General features: G+C 43.4%; 1 protein-coding gene across 1 annotated transcript in view; it reads left to right on the top strand.

Annotated features, from left to right (window-relative positions):
* The first annotated feature begins 6,402 nt into the window (after window positions 1-6,402).
* Window positions 6,403-20,778, top strand: part of LOC147905954 (alpha-mannosidase-like) — a 155,532-nt gene continuing 141,156 nt past the window's right edge. Inside the window, exons 1-8 of the mRNA XM_087375840.1 lie at window positions 6,403-6,840; window positions 7,633-7,716; window positions 16,024-16,112; window positions 16,209-16,383; window positions 17,274-17,393; window positions 17,595-17,678; window positions 17,776-17,847; window positions 17,939-18,052. Coding sequence (XP_087231966.1) covers window positions 6,607-6,840; window positions 7,633-7,716; window positions 16,024-16,112; window positions 16,209-16,383; window positions 17,274-17,393; window positions 17,595-17,678; window positions 17,776-17,847; window positions 17,939-18,052 — 972 coding nt within the window. The 5' untranslated portion in view covers window positions 6,403-6,606. The remainder of the gene's footprint in view (window positions 6,841-7,632; window positions 7,717-16,023; window positions 16,113-16,208; window positions 16,384-17,273; window positions 17,394-17,594; window positions 17,679-17,775; window positions 17,848-17,938; window positions 18,053-20,778) is intronic.

Below are 20,778 nucleotides of genomic sequence, written 5' to 3' on the forward strand. Positions count from 1 at the left end.
TCGTTGCCGTTGGTAGAAGCTTGAGTTCTGTCGGTCAAAGAGCTCTAAGGCGCTCGTCACTTGGTTAGCGGGCTGTGTGTCGAGGGAGCCTGTGAGCTCCTAGTCGATGGAAATGGAGAGGCTTTTGTGTTGTTGGAGCTTGGTGGGGCTCTCAGGCTCGGCTACTGCAGTCCGGGGGTGAAGCCGGCTGAAAGAGAAGAGCATGGAGGCTAGCGTTGTAGGCTACTATGGAGCCGTGGCTAAGGAGTCACGCTTCTTTCGTTGTAGAGGTGCTTGGTGGAGTAGAAGGAGATTTGCTATTATTGTGAGCTCATTTGAGCACAGGGCATATCCACAGTATTCTTTGGCCGACATGCTAAAGCCGATTGCTATAGGAATGGCCTCATTCAGAGAGAAGTTGTATGTAGGATCCGAGAGAGAGTATGATCTCTCAGTTCTCTCTCAATCCACAAGTAGAACAATAGATAGAGATCTATCTCTCTCTTCCTCTCCCAAACTCAATAGATCTCTCTCACAAAGGACTCTCATAAACTCAAAAGAAATAAACTCTCAACCCTCACAACTGAAATGAACGGGAATCTCTTAAGGAATGACAGAAATTTTCTCTCAACACAATGAACAAAGTCTTCTCTTGATGGAAGTGAACTTGCTCGAAGAACGCTCAAGAGAGCCTCTCAATCTCTCAATCACTCTCACTCTTAGAAGGATCGCAATGCCTCAGCGGAAGGCAAGGGAGCTCTGATACCATGACAAAATATGAAGAGGGGAGAGGAGAAGAGTGGAGATGAGGAGAGAGGGCATAGCTAGAGAGCACACCACAAATGAGTAACTGTACAATAGATTTAGTTGAAAAAATAGAATATATACAAACCCATTTAGGGTTAGGGTTAGGGGATCTAACCCTTTCCTTTATAGCACTCTATAAGGTTAGTGCTATGCACATATGATCACGTGATGGTGCTATGCACACATGATCAGATGATGTTGAGTGTGAACTCTCAACAGAAAGGCCATGGTCTTCTCTTTTCTTTGTCTTCTCAAAATTGACGCATTGACTACCACCTATTTGAGTAGCCAGAGGTAGCTAGTTTTGGAGGCATAAGAGAGTGATTTTGGGCTGATTTTTTGTGTTTTAAGCATTAGATGGTTGTGGAAACTAATGTGTAGCTAGGTCTTAGTGTTGCTAGTTGGAATATTCTAAAAGAAATTATAGTAGTTGTCACGTCACTTTGAGATGTCTCGATGTGATGGTTTCGTGTGCAACTTTCAAAAATCTTTAAAACATTGTAGATTTGTTCCTTTTTTAGTTTCTTGTGTAGGTAGCTAGCTATTTTATTTTTCTCTACTATATGATCAATCAAATATTAAAAAAATTACAACCATCAAGTGGGATCTATGAATTTTCACCAGAGGTAATTGGCACATAGAGCACATGGTTATCAAAGTGTGGATATCATATCGTCATGTGGTCATTCCAACTCAACACTAGACGGACACCAAGCTTCCCACATTAATGTGCTCTAACATTGTCACCTGACCACTCCAAAAATATCTAATTTGATATTATCGGGTGGCCATTCCAAGACCTCTTTTCCACGAATCAGACCTTGGATCCATGTCAATCACATACTTTTGTGCCATAAACTAAAACAAAATCGTATCGTTGATGCATGGTCAAATAAGGGTGGAATTTCCTAAATGTTGAACAACACAGAAGTGGTGAAAACCATATAGCAGACACCCTTATCACTAGAAAACAACAAGTGTCCACCTAGAAGCCCTCATAAGACAACTTTGCGTGGTTATGGACGTGTGAACCCCTTGACATACAACCAACCCAAGGCATGCAAATCAGTTGAAATTCATATTAAGCACCTAAAATTTGGACTTGGCTAGATATAAGTGCTACTTGATGTTTGTGCCTGGTCATTAAGATCATCTAAAAATGCTATTGAAATTCATATGAAACTTGTCCTTGTGCTAAACTTACATTGGTAAGCTGTGATATCAAAAATTACAAGGAAATAAATAATTAATATTGTTGCTTGGTCATCCTAGACCACCGATCTAGTATCACAAACTCCTAGAACCAATGCCATACTAGTGCCTCACTTGGAAGCCTTAAAAACTCACCTTCTTGAAATCCTAATGACCATGCATGATCATTGAAGTTGACTTGGGTGGGTAACCTTACTATACTTGATCACTATAGATCTTGACTGAGGACTTTTAATCACTTTGGTTAATGAAAATACTCTTTATTGGGTCATAATTGTCCTTTCAAATGGCCATTATCATTTGGAAGCCCGCACATTACCATAAGGCCTCTCATGCAATTGAGATCTGGAAGGGTCTTGGATTTGAATCCAAAACTAGATCCTCCAATAACATTTTATCAAGATATATACTAAAATTTGCATCCATTAGGTTTTGGACCTGGGTTTAAATGCCTTGTGAGCTTTCACCCTCCCTCCTTGGAGACCATTCAGAAGGACTACTGTCCCACCGTGACACTTGCAAAGTGCCAAGATCAATACGGTGGTGGTGGAGGTGCATACTTGCCTAGTGCTTTACATACTACGGGACCAAATTCACAATATGCTCCACAACAAATACACCAATCATGCAACCCCAATGAGGGCGATATCCACAATACAAGATGCAGATGGAGTTCCACATTGGTGACCCAAGAGTAGATGCTAGCTAGCCCTTGGATCTTTTCTTGGAGAAACAATGTCATAGAGCCCAACATAACACCATGTAATGCCACATTTTGAAAAAACTATGTGACAATAATCCCAACCCAAAGTTCACTCAGAGAATTAGGGAAACCACAGCCAATGGGTACCCCCCATGCCTAGCTTGGTAGTGACAATCTAGAGGGGCAAACAAGAGCACCATCTGAATATCCTCCTAAACCATCGACTCGGCAAAAGAAAGTGTCCCAACCCCTTAGGATTTGCAAGGGGTACAAGTGGGTTACCATACACACCTATCATTATTGCCACACCCATAGTAGGTTTGAGCATGCCAATGCCTAGGGGGACCACCTCTTCATACCTCCATGCTAATTTATCCAAATATGACTATACAAATGCCCAATGGCTGTGGTTACACAAATCCGACATAGACCCACCAAATCCAACTTGTAGTGTGCTCTCGACCAAGGTATATGTACGGAGCAAGACTCATGTTCCTCCAACCCTCCCATCTAACAAACAGTGGTGATCGATGATGCAATGAGAGTCCTACTGCAAGCACTAGGAAGGGGGGGGGCACTTATAGTCATTGTAGGGAGAGAAGCTTCTTCATTAAGAAATAAATCCATCACCAGCTTTAAGTGATGACAAAGTTCCTCAAAGAGGGTGAGCCTCTCTTTGACATAGAAAGGTTTAAGTAATTTTGCAAAACCTTAGAAACATCAGTGACCTCAACAAGGTAAATGCTTTTGGGTTGAGTTTAGATCATAAAGTAGGGCAATAATTTAGAGCTCTAAATTTGGAGAGGAGAAGATAAATTGGGAAACACTATGGAACACCTTCAATGTGGGATTCACCCCAAGTGAAGCCAGACAAAGCCTAATTAATCAACTATATTAGGCTAAATAGAAGGAAGGGGAGCCCCTCTATGATTACATAGCTACAATCAAACACTTCAGCTCAAGATGTGATTAGTGTATGAGGAATACACAACTACTTCAACATTTCTTTGTAGGGCTAGGGGACCCAAAGCTTCGTGATCATCTATTAATTTTGAGCCCCACATCATTTGAGTTATATTGTAAATTGGCCATTTGCCTCAATAATAATATGATGGTGGATAAGTTGAACAAAGAGAGATCCAAAACTACTCCATCAGAGATTTCTCGTAGCTCTAAGACATCTATCTCAGAAGAAGCTGACTTGGGAGGTGCAACACGATTAAGGAATTTGAAACCAACATACTCAATCAAGTGGAAGGGAGGGGAAGCAGAAGAGGGTTCGAGCAATTTGCAACCAGCCTACTCAATTAAATGAGTCAATAGTGGAAGGGTGGGGCAGCAAAAGGGGGTTCAAGTAATGTTCACTTGTTCCAAGATGTAACACGTCCATGAGACACGACAATATATATAGTGTGTCATTTGCAATGGTAAGCACTTGACCAATGAATGCAACCATATTAGGGCAAGATCCATAACTAGCCCTAGGCCATAAAGGGGGTGGGATCAAAGATGCACCCATTGGCCGGACATGCATTACATATAGGTAGTGCATGGAAGTAGGAAGGAGTGTTTTCCTTGTCTCTTTTGTGAGGAATTTCTAGAAAAATTCCATAGGAAGTATCAACCTAAAATGGAAGCGGGGGAAAATAAGGAGGAAAGAGGGAAAAGAACATGAATGACAAAAGACCTGCATTTAAAGAACATAAAACTCACACATTGCTTACCGCACTTATAAATGCTATTAATATTAACAATAACATTTATTAATAGAATTGAAGGGCTTCCGCACTGACCAGCAAACCCATTTTAGCAACATTTTAGTATTGCTAGTTGTCATGATGTACTAAAGAGGTGTTCCACTCACATGGGTATTTTTAAATAATTGTTTACGAATCCTTGCACAACTTTGCTATTCACACAAGAAGCCACTTTTTCCAACATTTGCCTCCCTTGGCACATGCTAAGAACTAATCAAAATACTCATACCATTTCTCCTTCGGGTCCACTTCTGATGGAATAATCCATGCAAAAATACACAAATTTTAACATATTAGTTTCTCATTGTGGATACACTTATGGAATACTTCATGCAGAGATGTACCAATTTTAACATATTAATTACCAATCCTAAAATATAGTCTAAGAAGTTCTAACAAGTCAACATGCGAAGGGTTAAGGGTTCTCACCTTGGAACTCAATGAGGTAGGGGCATCATAAATTGGCATGCACATCGTCATTAGAGAAGACACCTTTGTTTTACGTGTTGTGATGAATTGGATATAGATGAGAATGTATAGCATTTTGAAAGTTGTCACTTTTTGCAAAACTAGTACTTTAAAGTTGTCACTTTTTGAAAGACTATATGCACAAAAGTTGTTGTAAAGAGCTACTTTGAAAGCTACTCCCAACAATAAAGCATATGACATCCATGCACACTCTCCTTAATAAAGCTACTCCCAAAAGATCCAGCCACCTATAGTAAAAGTACTTTGGAAAAAGAAAAATACCCTTTGTGTGAATGCACATGCATGATCACATTTTCCCAAGTGGCACATGCATGATCACATTCTCCCAAGTGAGCCATGGATGTGGTGAGTGAATGTTGAGGTTTAGATAGGGATGTTAAGTGGATTAGGTATGGAGGAAGAGTGATTAGAAATGTAATGAGGCATTTATAACCAGTATTTTAACAAACAAATTTCGCTAAAGTTATAAAGTCAAGATTACTCTTACACATGATCATTTTTTAACGATTAAAAATGTATAAAGTCAAGATTACTCTTACACATGATCATTTTTTAACGATTAAAAATGTATAATTTGTGGATTTTCAAAATGAAATGCATAAATTTTAGTCATCTGAGTAAAGGCTAGGCAAAATTGGAGATGAATTTTGGAGATGATAGTGGGAAACTAAAGGGGGTGTAAAAAATAAAGTAAAGATGGGTTGAAAACAAAATTTGCAAGTTATATACAAGCATCAAGGGAAGGGATTTGGGGGATCGAGGTCACCCTTTGACGATGACCTGTGACAGAGGTCACTCTCAGGCGGCTACTTGCGATAGCAAGGAGCCATTTGATGGTGACCCCAATTCCTTTCTGCGCGTGGAATGTGTGGCTAGTGCAAAACTAAAGGGGTATTTTTTGGGGATGAGGGAATCCTATGGAAAGGTTCCGATCTGATATTGGAGGGAGCCATTTGATGGTGACCTGGGGACGCAAGCAACGTTGCTCGTGTGGAAGGCCAGAGTGTAAGGGAAAAGTGGACTGGAGAGTAATTTTTCAAGGAATTCCACGGAAAGCAAAACAAGTGAGTACAAGTACTCGTGAGAACTGGAGAGAGAGAGAGAGAGAGAGAGAGAGAGAGAGATGGAGAGAGAGAGAGAGAGAGCACAGAGGAGAAGAGGAAGTAGTATGAGTGACAAGGTGAGGCAACTAAGTGTCACAAAAATACTCGAGGGGCACTTTTTATGAAAAAGTGTAAGCAGAGCACTCGGAGGAGGGCAACAGTGGGGGGAAAAATTTTGGGAGGTTTTTTGGGGGGGGGGGGGGGGGGGGGGCCTAGTAAGAGGTTTGGGGAGGGGGTGGGCCTAGTAAGTGGTAAAAGAAAGGAAAAAGAGGGTGGTAAAAAGCACGATGACGCAGGTGATAAGAAAACATTGTGTTTTTTTTGGGTTGCATGGCTCCGGAGGTCTCGAGCTCAAGATCAAAATCAAAGGAAAATTGTCCATACAAAGCTGCAACAACCCATCTCCATCTTCATCTTCATCTTCATCTTCATCTTCGTCTTCATCTCCTGCAACAACAACAACAACAACAACAACAACAGAAAGCTCTGTTTGCCTGGCTATGGCGACCTCCCCATCTCTCTGATCTCTCCTTCCCGTCTCTTCTCCTACTCCTCCATGGCTCCCCTGCACCTTCTCCTCCTCTCCACCTTCTCCTTCTTCCTCCTCTCCTCCCTCCTCGACCTTGCTTCCTCCTCCTTCTCTTCTTTCCCTCTTCCCATCATCTACAACACCTCCTCCCGCCCTCTCCCTCATAAACTCAACGTCCACCTCGTCCCTCACTCCCATGACGACGTCGGTTGGCTCAAAACCATCGACCAGTACTACGTCGGCTCCAACAATTCCATCCAGGTTTCCGCATTGCTCCCTCGACCCGCCTAGTGCTACCTCCTGTCGCACAATGGCTGAGTTTTTTTTAACCTCCAGCTCGACTTGTGCAAGCTCCTCTATTCTTCTGCAGCACCAGATCATCATCCTCAGGATAGTGACCAAACACCGTCGAATTTCGAGGTGCAAAGATGAATCTCTGTTTGGAAAGGGAAGCAGAGATCATTCCTTCCCTTAGCCAAGACTAGAAATGCTGAGGAGAGCTTTGCTTCACTATCGGCTCCCAACTTACGAAGTTATAGTGCGGAACGCCGGAATTGCTTTGCTTTATCCGATCACAGAGTTCACTTGTTGTCAATATGCCGTGTACGTTCCTGATGACTTTGCGACTGTGCCAACGGTTTTCCATAATCTCCGACGCCTGTCTCTCGCCGTCACCTCTGCATTTGCTGAGGCTTGCCGTAGGACGATGCAACACTGCAGCGTTCCTTCTACGTGACTGCAGGACTCGTTTGCCTCCTCGCGCTTTCGCAGTTCCACTTGCCCGACCGATCGTACCAGAGGCGTAGGCAGATCCTTGCTATCCACAAAGTCTTGACTTTACAGTTTACATTATATCTATGTATATATATCTCTGCGCTGCACTGTAATGGAAGTTGCTACAAGCTTCTACTTTCCCTGTTCGCAGTTAAATCGCCTTTTTGGGATGGCAGAGATTCCTAACAAAGCGCATGAATTTTTCTAAAACGTACGTGTTACAGCTTAAATATGTGTTGAATATAACTGCCTAACAATTCCACTGGTTTTGTGAACCAGAATGCAGCTGTGAACTTGATATTGGACACTGTGATTGCCGCACTTCAGGAAGATGCGAACCGGAAGTTTATATATGTCGAACAGGTACTCTTCAAAGGCTTTTTTCATATCAGCATTCACCTCCTCAGAAGTTCCACAATAAAGTTAGAATGGGACCTATACGCGGCAACTTCCTTGCTTTGCCGATCGCAAAAGAACTCAGGATCGCAAAATCATACCCTGCGCACAAAGCACATTTGGAAAATTCGTCCCTTAAAAAGCGTAACTATGCTTGATTCCACACGATGGTACTGCATTTGTTTGCTCTTCATTTTCTTCCTTTAAAAATGTGTTCTGTACCTATCACTGGGATTTTTCCCGCAGTCACCATGCCGTTTCTACTGAGGGCATAGTGAGGACTGAATGCCAGGTCGAAAAGTACAAATTATCGTTTGAATAGATAGACAATCATTTCGTTTCATTCTTCGTGTTCTTGCTTGTTGACTTTGAATATACTAATGCTACGTGAAAAAACATTTATTGTGGGGTGATAGGCAAGATGGCGAATCACTCAGTTTTTGTCTCCTGTCCGGTGGTATTACTTTTACAAGTGATCCCACCCACCTTTCAACATATTTTGTCGATCACAGTGGAAATTTGTGGGGAGACATTACTGTCTGAATACTAGAGCTATGGGTGTTGACTGTTATGTCTTTGTTCAAGTCTCTACTGTCCATCTAGCAAGTCTATTGTACCTTTGAATCAGTGTCTCTCTCATTTTGGCTTCTAGAGTAGGGAGAGAGTTGTTCAAAATCTCTGCTCAATGAACGCTTCATCTCCATCTTATAAGTCTCTCGTACCTTTAGTCAGTGTCTATCTCATACTGGCTTCACAAGTCTCTTGTATTGGCTTGTATACACTCTCATTTGGACATGGCAAGTCTCCTCATAGCTTAGAATGGACTTGCGATGCATTGCATAGGGATGCACCTTGTGGAAGTGGAACCAGGCCAGTGGTAGTACTTTCACAAGCAATCCAACGCACAAACGAGTACGAAGTTGTAAAAGAAGGTATACATGATTCCGGTTGAAGAAATGTGGCATTCACAAAGGTCATGTCAAAATAATTGCTTAAGGAGTTACCACATCATACAGAAACTGATTACGAGAACGACTTTATTCCCAAGATACAGTGATGAATAGACCAGCCTATCGGACAACTCCCTTTGAGCATGCTGAAATTAGAAGGCAAGTCTAAGTAATGTTGGAAATCGGATAAAGGGACATTGTTTTTCCATGTTCATGTCTCATGCAACTTACCCCAAAGGGCAATACATGGAGGATGAATGTGGATGTAAGCACGTTACAATCAAATGTACGTATTGTTAGAAAATAGAGATGGAGGTTGCTTGCTGTAGCCAAACACTACAAATCACACAATGCTGAATCAAATCTCCTCCACTTCATAGTGCACGCATGTACTCAGCTCAGAGACCGTGGAATGAGCATGGACGGATGCACTCGGAGCCAAGAGATCCTTGAGATGACCACGGACTTCTACCTTCCAATCAGAGATGGAGACCCCCTCGGTCCTCTTAGCAGTCTAGGACAAGGTTCCATTAGTGGTCCTGATGAGCATGAGCAGACAGCTAAAGACACCGTTCATGGATGAGGAGCTATGGGAGGCCCTCAAGGCCCTCCTTACCCAGAATGGGGAGGATGGTCTGACTCCTGTCTTCTTTCGAAGGTTTTGGGAGGTCATTGCTATCCCGTTGAGGCAAGCTTGTTAGGAGCTCTTCGACTTCGGCTCACTCCCTCATTCTTTGAGCCGGGGTTTGATTTGCTTGATCCCGAAGGGAGGAGACAGGACCGATATTCGTGTGGAGGACAATCACCCTCTTAACACTGAATACATGATCTTGGCGAAGGTCTTGACCTTGCAGTTGCACCCTCATCTCTCTGACATCATCCACAATACGCAGACAGGCTTTGTCCAGGAACGAAGCATCCTAGACAACAATTTTTACCTTTTGGGAGGCCATAGATTACCCCTAGCTACCCTTCTCTTGGATTTTGAGAAGGCTTATGATAGGGTGGAGTGGTCCTTTCTAGAAGGCACTATGCGCCGGTTGGGCTTCACAGACCGGTGGATCTGAGGGAATTCAGCACTTTACGCAGGGAGCTCTAGCTAGATGGTCATTGGCAGCCATATTGGCGAGGCTTTCTCTCTTTCCCGATCAGTACGGCAGGGCTGCCCCCTTCCTCTTCCTCTTTGTAGCCGAGGCGCTTGGCTATTTCCTATGATCCCATGCTGCAAGATTGATAGGGATGAGACTTCCGATCTCACAAAAGGAGGAGCTATTGAACTTAGAGTTTGCAGATGACATGGCGCTGTACGTGGAGGGGTCAACATCGAGCCTAGAGGCAGTCAAAGGAGCTTTGTCAATCTATCGTGAGGCCTTTGGGGCTCAAATTAATTGGACCAAGTCGGTTGGCTTCTTCATAGGGATGGAGGAGGTCTAGGAGGTTCGAGACTGGGGTGCAGCCTTTGGTTTTTAGTGGCTCTTGCGGGGGTGGACATTGAGATACTTGGGTTGTCAGGTGGGGATCGACATCACATCGGAGCATCAGATTGCCCCGGTTTTCAACAGTGCAGCGGAGGCTTCTATATTATAGCTCGAATAAACTCTCTCTAGCAGGGAGGGCTCTTGTAGCCAACCAGGCTCTCTTAGCTATGGCTTGGTACATTGCTTCCTGCTGGTGGTTTCACAAGAGCTGCATGGGATAGCTCAGGTGCCTACTGCGCAATTTACTCTGGGCCGGCTCAAACGGCACAAGGAACACTAGGGCCAAGGTCGCTTGGAAGATAGTCATTATGCTGCAGGCTAGAGATGGTTTGGACATCATCGATCTAGAGATGAAGAGCAGAGCCCTCTTGGGCAAACTAGTGGTTCTTAGCCTTTTTCCAAGTACAGAGCCTTGGAAGCTTCTCCTACAGAGGGGACTTCTTTTGAATACACCACCCACAGGTGGCCAGTGGCAGCATTGCCCTCGGTTGCTCTTTTCGGAGGCCCCTTTGGCAGGGAGGGGATCCCCACTGATGCGGAGCCTTTTTCGGGTCTGGAAGAGGCTGGCAAGAGGACTCATACGGACTCCACCCAGGTGCTGAGAGGAGTGTAACGAGCTGGGATCTCAAGATGCAAGCTGGCCTCCGCCTGGCTTGAGGTTTTTATTCCCGGGGGCGGCGCCTTCGTGACAGCCTACTTGTATGGTTTGTTTCCAAGCATCAATAGAAAGGTCCTTTTTCTGGAAAAAAAACATTGTCTGTGTCGTACACCAACTAGGACACGATGACCAGTCATTGTCCCCTTCTAGAGTGTGCTAAGTTGGATGAAACCAACCTTGGCATCTGGAAATTCAAGCTTGAGAATATTCTCAAAACCGAAAGATATGGGTATCATTGATGGGGCTTGTTGATATTGCAATAATTCTTTCTATCTTAAATGGTGTGTTGCCTTATCAGCTAGATTTAGATGCTTGTTTGGGAGAGACAAAAATGAAATCATTTAGACTTCACAAGCAGTTGTAGCTTGAATGAAGAGATTTGGACTACTTTTTGATTAGTCTTCTCCTTTAGTGCTAGCTTTCGTCATGGCTGAGTTTGCCCTTCACCTTCGGAGTGCTAACAGAAACTGAATACGAAGACTTTGTATAAATGGATGCTCAAGTGTGTGTGGGTGTGTGGATTTGTATGTGTGAGAGCATGTTTTTATACTATGGTCTACACCCACTGTTGGGCACTGACGACGTCAGTGGGGATGTCATAGTAGCTAGTCCCTGCTATGCACGATGGAGTTTATGGTTTTCAATCTTATGAGTGACTATCGTGAGATTGAAAATGCACTATGTTGTGTTTTTAGAGGATGAGTTTGGGAATGTTCCTGGATTCATCTAGGTATATATCATTGATGGGACTGAAAATGTCCAAGAGAGAATTTCGGGAGTTGCGATGAGAAGAGCCAATAGGCTCATATTCTCATAAATCTAAGCATCAAGTTAAATATCATTCCTCCTATCAAAAACCTGAATCTTGAAAGACTTTGCAAGCCACCTATCAAGATGGTAATACTCTAAAAGCCGTAGTCATATAAGGTCAGTTGATTAGGCTTAGAGTGCGAGAGGGTAATTAAGTGAATGACCATTTGAATCAGCTCAAAGACCTGATTGATCAACTAGCAATGCACGGGGGCATGGATAGCAGCAGATCACCCCTATGCTAGAGGGTATGAGGCACAAGATTTTGTACTAGAGCTTGGTTAGACTCTCTCTAGCATGCAGGGCCCTCATGGCCAATCAGGTCCTTTTAGTGACAACTTGCTACATAGCCTCCTATTGGTGTTTCCATAGAGGTTGCATGGGTCAGCACAAGTACCTCGTCTTATGGGCAGGTTTGGATGGTATGAGAAACACTAGAGCAAAGGTTGCTTGGTAGATGGTGATCTTGCCCAAGGCATAGGAAGGACTTGGCATTATTGAACCTGAGATGTAGAGAAGAGCCCTTTTGGCAAGTTAGTGGTACGAGGTCTCACCCCAAGCTCTGATCCGTGGTGGAAGCTCTTGCTTCAGCCAGGGCTTCTTAGGAACACACCCCATATAGGAGGATAGTGGTAGTAGTCCCACAAGTGGATTTTTTAGAGGCCCCCCTTACAGAGAAGGGTTCCCATCTTGATGAGGAGCCTTCACAAGGTTTGGCAATGTTCGTCTGGTGGGCACATTCAAGCTAGTCCCATGTGCTTGGAGGAGTTCGAGAGGTAGTCACTCATTCAGCATCCGGAGATTTGGGACCAAGAGAAACTCATGCTTGGGCAGCAGACACACATCGGCTGGGCACATTGGGACAGTGGTCCGGCTAGGTCTTTTGGGACTTAGAACGCCTTCTTGAAGAGGCAGAGTCACAAGGGCAGGCGGGGGGCAGGCACCTGGATGGCGGAGATCGATGCGAGTGATCCTTGAGGCATGGTGGAAAGGATTGAGCAATGCATTAGGCCTAGATCACTGGTACGGACAGTTTTTGAGTACTGGGGTGTCTCTCAAGTACAGTTTTTATGGCAGTCCCTTGGCTCTTACCAATGCATATTTTACAAAGTGAGGCTTGGGGGGCTTCTCCAGCCCGAGACTATGAGGGACCTTGAGGTTGATGAGGTTTTGGATTCGCTTGAGTGGCAGAGAGTCAGGGTAGTAGGCTGCTTGGGCAAGGACTGGACCGTTGACCCAGTACTAGTCTTTAGCCTGACTAGAGGGAGCAACCCTGGTGACCGTCTTGGGCTCCTTGCCCTATCCTTCCTTGCCTACTTCTTCATCTCCTTGCCTAGGGCCTTTGCATGCATCCTTGTGATGAGCTTCAAGGGCACTTCTGCTACTTGCCCTTGTTTGATGCTTAGCAAATTGATGCTAGTGCTCTTGAGCAGGCTGGTCAGAGTCGCTGGCCTCCTCAGGGGACAATCTTTAAATAAATGCTCCACTCCACATCCAACGCATAGGGTTGTGGGCCCGGTTTAAGGGGGTACTATTGGGGTGAGATCCATGTAATGACAATCCTTTAAGAGTGCGGCCCTTGGCATTTAAAGCATGATACAGGAGGGTTCTATGTGCCCTTATATGGGCATTCTCTTGCCCTATGTGGACCTTGACATGTATAGCATTGGATCGGGGGCCTCTGTGCTGCCAAGGAATTCATGTCTCTTTCCCTCGAGGGGATGGCCTCTTCAGGAAATTTAGTAGGACCCGCCAGAGTGGTTTTGACCTATTCGGGTAGGGTGCTTGGATAGAGTGGAGGAGGTGACCTTTTTCTCTTACACGACTCGTATAGGGAAATGGCTTCAGCTCAAGGCAACATCCTAGTCTTCCTTGAGAGAATGTCCCTGGTTGGGGCAGCAGGTTCCCATAGAAGTTATCTCCCATTTTTCAGAACATCTTCGGACTAGCCGTGGCCTCGAAAGATATCCTATCTCTTCTAGATGGTGGTGCATGGAGGCTTCCCCATTGCCCTTGGTTGGAGCAGATGTGGGTAGATGCCATTGGTGCATAGATAGATACTTGGAGAAGATCTCGCATTGGGGAGCACATAGGATTTGGATGGGAGCCCTTCGGATTGTGGCCAGCATGCAAAGGATGTAGTGAGCTTCACGTGGGAGGTGGCTCCGTAGCTAATGGAGGGAGGTCATGCCGTCTCTATTAACCTTGCTCTCCAACCTACAAGATCCAAGGCCAAGGAGTTTTCAGGATAGAGGCACATGATGCCATGCTCCTTCCCGCATGGCCCTTTCCTGTCGCCAGAGAAAAGTGTTTGGGAGACGGTGTCCAGCATCACTGCTTGGAACATCTAGGTTGCCCATTGTAGTTTTGTGATGGGAGGCCATCAGGTTCTCTAGTAGCCACCATGGTCGCCATCTGGCAGGATATTATCTACACTTTGCACGTCGTATGGGAACGGGAGGCTTCAAGTTCAGATTGCACCCTTGATGGACCGATAGCGCTCTATTGCTGACCTCATGCCTCCATTGCCTCATCCATCCTGATTTTCCGCTGCTGATGATGAGGATGATGATGATGTTGATGATGACGATGATGCTGAGATTGATATATAGTCGGCTATCGACATGACTATGTTGTACTTAGGACTTGGTACTGCCATTTTGCGTTTTTTGCATTCTGCATTGGTGTGGATGCTCGTTTAGTAGCTCCACTACCACAGCTCATTGTATCAGGTTTTTCACAGTCTCATAGACCCATTGGTCTTCCGAAGACTTTAGTAAACTTTCTTTCTTGCCAGGATCAAGCAAGAGAAGTATTCCAGCTGATGGGTGTGAAGTCTAATCCATTATTCATCGAGGGGAGTTTTGGAAAGAGTGATGAATTATGGAGCTAGTTCACTAAATTACCCTAGGGGTTAGGATTAATTAAAGGTAAAAAAGAGTGGTAGGTAGAACTTAAGTCCTAGGTTAAGACTTCCATGATGTTATGTCACGGACAAGGGTTAGAGATTTTTCAGGGGCCACATGATCTGGTGAGTCCTCTGCATATATCCATCAAGGATGAAGGGTATAAGTGCCGCATGGTACCAATCGATTGGTGTATTGTATGTGGCCTTGCTACATGTCACACATACGATACACCAATCCATTGGTGTATCGTATGTGGCCTTGCTACATGTCACACAAGCATGCACTCAGCATGTCACTCACTCTAGGGCAGCCAATCAGATGTAGGTTCTGCATCTATGGCATGTGCTTGATGCATATTGATTGGGCACATTGTGTCAGTGTACCACATAGGGTGGGCCTGAAACCCTGGCTTCTGTGAGAAGCCCACCGGGAAGCTTCTCCCTTTTACCTCCTCAGCTAGGGTTTTCTATATCATTGTGTGTTCGCAGTAAGTTGTTGCGTATTCAGTTGTATGCTTTCATTCTAGCCATTGTTGGCATTTCCATTGCAGCTATTCACGTATGTGTGTGCATCTATCCTACCTGTGTTTGTGTGTGGAGGGGACTTCAGGCTAGAAGGCCTGTCCCTTGTTTTCTTTCAGAAATGGAGGATGATATCCCTCCACAAACATCTCAGTACAAATACACCTGTGTGATCATCTAGCTTGACTACTTGCACATTGTTACGAAGAATCTTGCAAAAACTCCTGCCTTTTCCTCTTGCTTGTGCTTTTCTTTGGCATTCCATTGATTATTCCTCACTCATCATTTGGGGGTATATAAATGTAGGCCTTGCCCTTTCTTGCTTGAGTTTTTCTTTGGCATTCCATTGATTATTCCTCACACACATCATTTGGGGGTATATAAATGTACGCCTTCCCCTTTCCTTCATGGGTATCCACAGCGATTCCCGAATTGTACCTAGGTAGTGTGACTTGACTGCAATTTGTTGATAGAGTCCCCTGTGGGCAGGGCCTCCTTGCGTATTTCCAAGCTCTTGCTATGTTCCTCTTGTTGCTTGTGAGTGGGGTCCTCGGACTCGCCAACATAAAATGAACACCCTTGCAAGAGAACCTGGCTACTGCCAAGAATATCGGCCCTTGTTTAAGCATTGAGTAAGGCCCATACAATGGGTCCACCCAACTGTTCTCATTCTTCTTCCTGCTTGTTGGGCTCATATAATAAGCAGCCTTGGCATCATAAATAATTAAAGAATGGGTTCACCCTATCTGTCCTCAATTCTTCTTCCTGCTTGTTGGGCTCATACAATAAACAGCCTTAGCATCATAAAGCATTAACACAAAAAACCCTGCATTTCTTTTGTGTCTTGATATATCATTGTATATCATTTTTTTTTTCAAAAAGCTAAGTAGAATCACCATTCTTCAAGTTCAAGCTAACTATTACTTTCTTTCTTGTATTGCGTGTTAGGCATTCTTTCAGCGTTGGTGGAGAGAACAGACTCCCCGGACCCAAGCGATTGTGAAAAATCTTGTTGATGCAGGCCAGCTTGAGTTTATGTAAGGTTATAATATGGTTTCATCAAAAGCTCATGATGTTTTTAATAGTATAATAACTTTCTGATCCATTATGGCAGTGATGTTTTGTGATTTCAGAAATGGTGGCTGGTGTATGCATGATGAGGCTACAACGCACTATATAGACATGATAGACCAGACAACTCTTGGGCATAGATACATCAAACAACAGTTTCAAAAAGTTCCGCGAACTGGATGGCAGATAGATCCATTTGGGCACTCTGCAGTACAAGCATATCTGCTAAGTGCAGAGGTTTGCTTTTGGTCTGTAAAAACTATTTGTATGTGGGTTTATACATTAAAATCAATCTATTAGCAGAAAAGAATTTGTTGTGTAATTGAAAAGGGGATGATTGAGACAACTGGATTTCCTCTTTCTACTGGATTTTCCTTTTGACCACATGGTTTCATACTTCGAACTATAGTGTAATACAAAGATCAGCAACTCATTAAAAATCTTGCAACGTTTTTATTGTGGTTGAGATGGTGTATCTCGGAGGTTTCTGTGTCCTAATTTTCTAGAAATCAGCAGTATGTTAGAGCAAGAGCGCATTGAGCTTGCTCTGGCGGGTTTTATTCATACTTAATGGAAGTCTATTTTTGCAAATAAAAGGAACATGCATCAATCAATCAAAACTTACACCAATGCCAATGATCAATCTTCATTTATCAACTATAAAAAGCACACTTTACACTCTATAGGAAAAGTTGGAAAAGGTCAAAATGTGGGCTCGTAGATCAAATTTTATTATTATAAAAGTCAAGCTATGTTTGCCCTATAGCATACGAGTAGGATATAAACGATTTCAAACATGTCTTATCAAACACACCAGAATGTTTGAAACTATGGTTTAGACACACGGGCTTAAGCATTTGTTTTTGCGTACTAAGGTGATCAAGCCTTCACATACGCAACATGAAAAGCTGCGTCCCTAGTATACACCGTGGAAATAATTGAAAAACTGATGAAATCTGCATCATCAATCAATAACAGAAGCACAGTAATATAGCTACATGTATAGGCATGTAGGCACGTCTTGAAGTCGATCACACTCTTCATATATCTGTGTGCTTGTGCATACATACACACATACATCTCTTTGAATAACAAACTCTCTGTTTTCCTGTGGGAAACTTTTGCAGCTTGGATTCGATGCCCTTTATTTTGCAAGGATTGATTATCAGGACAAACTAAAACGTCTAAATGAAAGTACACTCGAGATGATTTGGCAGGGTTCCAAAACCTTTGGCAGCTCTGCGCAGGTAGATCTTATAACTTCAACTGGGTTCCCATGAATAAAAATCTAAATTTGTACGATTGGACATATTCTAGTCTTACAAAAGTATAGATAATATATTAGCCTCTGGCTGATTTTTATTGGGTAATGCACACATCATTGAGCTATAATCAGAAATCTACATCAAGAGTGTGTAATGTGATTGAATAGAGTTTCTTGTCTACAGATATTTACTGGTGCTTTCTTCGACTTTTATGGCCCACCTTCTGGATTCAACTTCGATATTGATTCTACAGATACACCTGTCCAGGTACTTATGTTAGCCAGCATGCTTCTTTGGAGTATCTGATTTCTGAGGGAAACTTTATTCTAACCTTAATAGTATGTCTGCATGGGGAAAAAAACAGGATGATCCCATCCTGTTTGATTATAATGTTCAGGACAGGGTTGATGCATTTGTAGCCTCTGCACAAACTCAGGTACGCTTTTGTAGATCGGTTCATACAAGACTTTCTTTTTAGTTTTTTCATATGGCTTCTAATGTTCATATTCATTAACTTATTGTGTCAGGCTATGTCTATAAGGACAAACCATATCATGTGGAATATGGGAAGTGATTTTAACTATCAAAATGCACATGCTTGGTATAAGCAAATGGACAAGCTCATCAATTGGGTGAATAAGGCATGTCTTGCCCGTAAACTCAACGACCTTTGAAACCTTTGAATATTTGTCAAAGTTCCTTTGCAAAAATTATAATTCCAATCCTTTATGAAGCTTTTATTTTCCTTTGGCCTCAAGGTCTGAAGTGCATAGGTAGCCCATCTTAGAGTCATCTTGTGTGAAGTTTGTGTACTCTGAGTCAGGATTAATATCCCAATTCTAATGTGGGGGCTCCTTGAATAATGGTGTGAAATAACGTGGTGTTGAAAAGGGTTTAAGGCAACAAATAGTTTAGAGAGCTTGTCTTCACTTATGGTTTCATTTTGATCATAGTTGTCCATCTATTTGGTCCACGTCCATTATCAAGATGAGACCCCAATCCTTATGCATGGCTTATCCTCTTCGTTGAAGAATGATCTGAAATAAGGCGGCCTTAAAGGTTGTAGATGTTGAGGGAAGTTCTAGGGAACTTCAAAGATAAATTCAAAGGCATGTGTTCTACCAACGATCATCATTTCCTATTTCATTTTTATCTATTAGTCCACCTCCATTATCTCTCCACGATATGTGAGTAGATAATCTGTACAAAGTTAAGGCAAATTTTGAGATTTTAGTTTTCAAGCAGCACAAGGATTGCACTCTTTGTTAATCTCTAAAGGTATCACGTCAAATGTAGTTGATTTGGCAAATATTATCATATGACATGAGAAGATCCTGCAAAAATGCTGTATTGAAGGTAATGCAAGATTATAGTTAGAGCTCCCCACCTGGGAAGGCCAAAACAACTCCCCAAGATCCCACTGCAGCTCTTGCAAGGAAGGCCCTCCCAAAGCCACAAATGCGGTTGTAAGAACTCCTCGCTGTGGGAATTGGGATCAATAACCCGAACTATCCCTTGTCATCCAACCACTCTAATCCTCTGCCATGCCAGAGAATCTGAGGCATCATCTCTTTGAGGGATTGTGTTTGTCGGGTTCGACTCTAGCAATAGCTGTCCTCCCTGGCCAATGCTGTAATAAATGGGTAAGGATCACCGCGATGCCGCTGAAAAGGAGTCTGAGTGGCACCTTTGTCCTACAGAACTGGCCAAACCATCGAGGAGGATGCTTTGGATCTAGGGCCACCCTAAGCCCCTCAATCCACGATGCTGAGATGCCCACCCTAAACCCCTCGATCCATGATGCTGAGATGGACGTGTTGATCTCCACAAGGCTGCCACCAACACTAATGATGAGCTTGCCTATTGCTTTGCATCCCTTGGTCTATAATGCTTATGCTCAGCCCTCCCTTTGCACGTGGGATGATCATCATGTGCCAAGCGACTCATGCTCATTAAGAGGAAATTTCAAACCAACCTCCTAAGTTACCCCCCCACAAGCCTTGTGGGAACACCTACACGATGCAATGTACTAGGCTGTAGCCAAAAGAACCTGATTTATCACAATTGCTTTGCCTATGAGGAAAATCCTAGTGGAGCTCCAATATAGTGGCTTCTTATACTCTCTAAGATTGGGGCCATCTATTGATCCATTGAAACATGCAGGCCACCTAGCATCGTGAGTATCATGTCGTCTGGATCCATATGAAGCCAAGATCAACCCTCCACGTAAGCTCTTCCTTGGAGGCTATGAGGAAGCCTATTAATTTATTTTAGTTGATCTTGGCTCTAGAAGTGTGCAATAGACCCCTAGGAGATGCCACTCTCTCTAGGCTATTAGTGTGCCCTCCACATACAAGCTGTATCTTCTACAAACTCTAAATTCAAGAGCTCCTTCCCTAATAGATTTGGCAAGCGCATTCCTACGAGGTTGGCCTAGTGAGATCTAAAAAAGTAAGTCCCACAACAAACAAGAAAAGGAAAGGGGCTAAAGGGGAGCCTTTGGGACAATTGGCGAGTATTGCAGCATGGCATATCTGGAGAGGTAGATGCACAGAGGCATTGGATGGATCTTAGGTCCTTCCCTCTGACACCATGGTCAGTATCTGGACTGATACCATACATACTTTGATGGCTACTTGGGCAACCGTGCAGGGTTCCCCGGGCATCCTTTGCCATGAGAGAGATTTCTCTAAGGGAATGGAGGGGCTCTCCCTTCTTCTGAGAGTCTATAGCAGGACTGAGGTGGTACTTTCAGCCTCTTTCCTTTTTTTTGTAGACCCATTCCGGGTTGCTTTTTTATTCGTGCCATGCATGATGTATTTCCGCTCCAAGCTATCTCTTGTGAGTTTTTTCGATACTTAATATTTCTTGGAAATAAGAAATTTCAGTTTTCTAATACTATCAATTGTCAAGATGAATACCTATCCAATAGAAAACCACTATAGAAACTCCAATCAATAGCCAAGCATAGATAGATGATCAATCAAATACCACGATAGTTCCAAACTGACAAAACGTCAACCAAGAACCAAAAGAAGTACAAACTACATGTTGAGACCATGAATAGGCTGAGTGGTTCCTATAGAGGGAAGAGAAGAAAAGGCCTAAAGATGCTTGGATTCAAGAGCATCTTGTTGCAGCAAGGGTTCATTAGTAAGTTTACTAGATTAGAGAGCAGAGTATGCCTTTCATGCACGGGAGTCCTTTTGTATTAAGATGGAAGGAAGAGAAAACAAACACTTTTTCTCTACTCTTGGCACGAGGCATGGTAGAGAAAGTGTTTCTTAGCTTATTGACGGGACAGGAATTCAGATGCCGTCATGCATATAGCTACATATTTTCTGCCTCCCGTATTTCTACAGATCCT

Source organism: Dipteris shenzhenensis, chromosome 1 (assembly GCF_047967505.1).
Source record: "Dipteris shenzhenensis isolate YYH24624 ecotype China chromosome 1, Dip_SZ_1.0, whole genome shotgun sequence".
NCBI lineage: Eukaryota > Viridiplantae > Streptophyta > Polypodiopsida > Gleicheniales > Dipteridaceae > Dipteris > Dipteris shenzhenensis.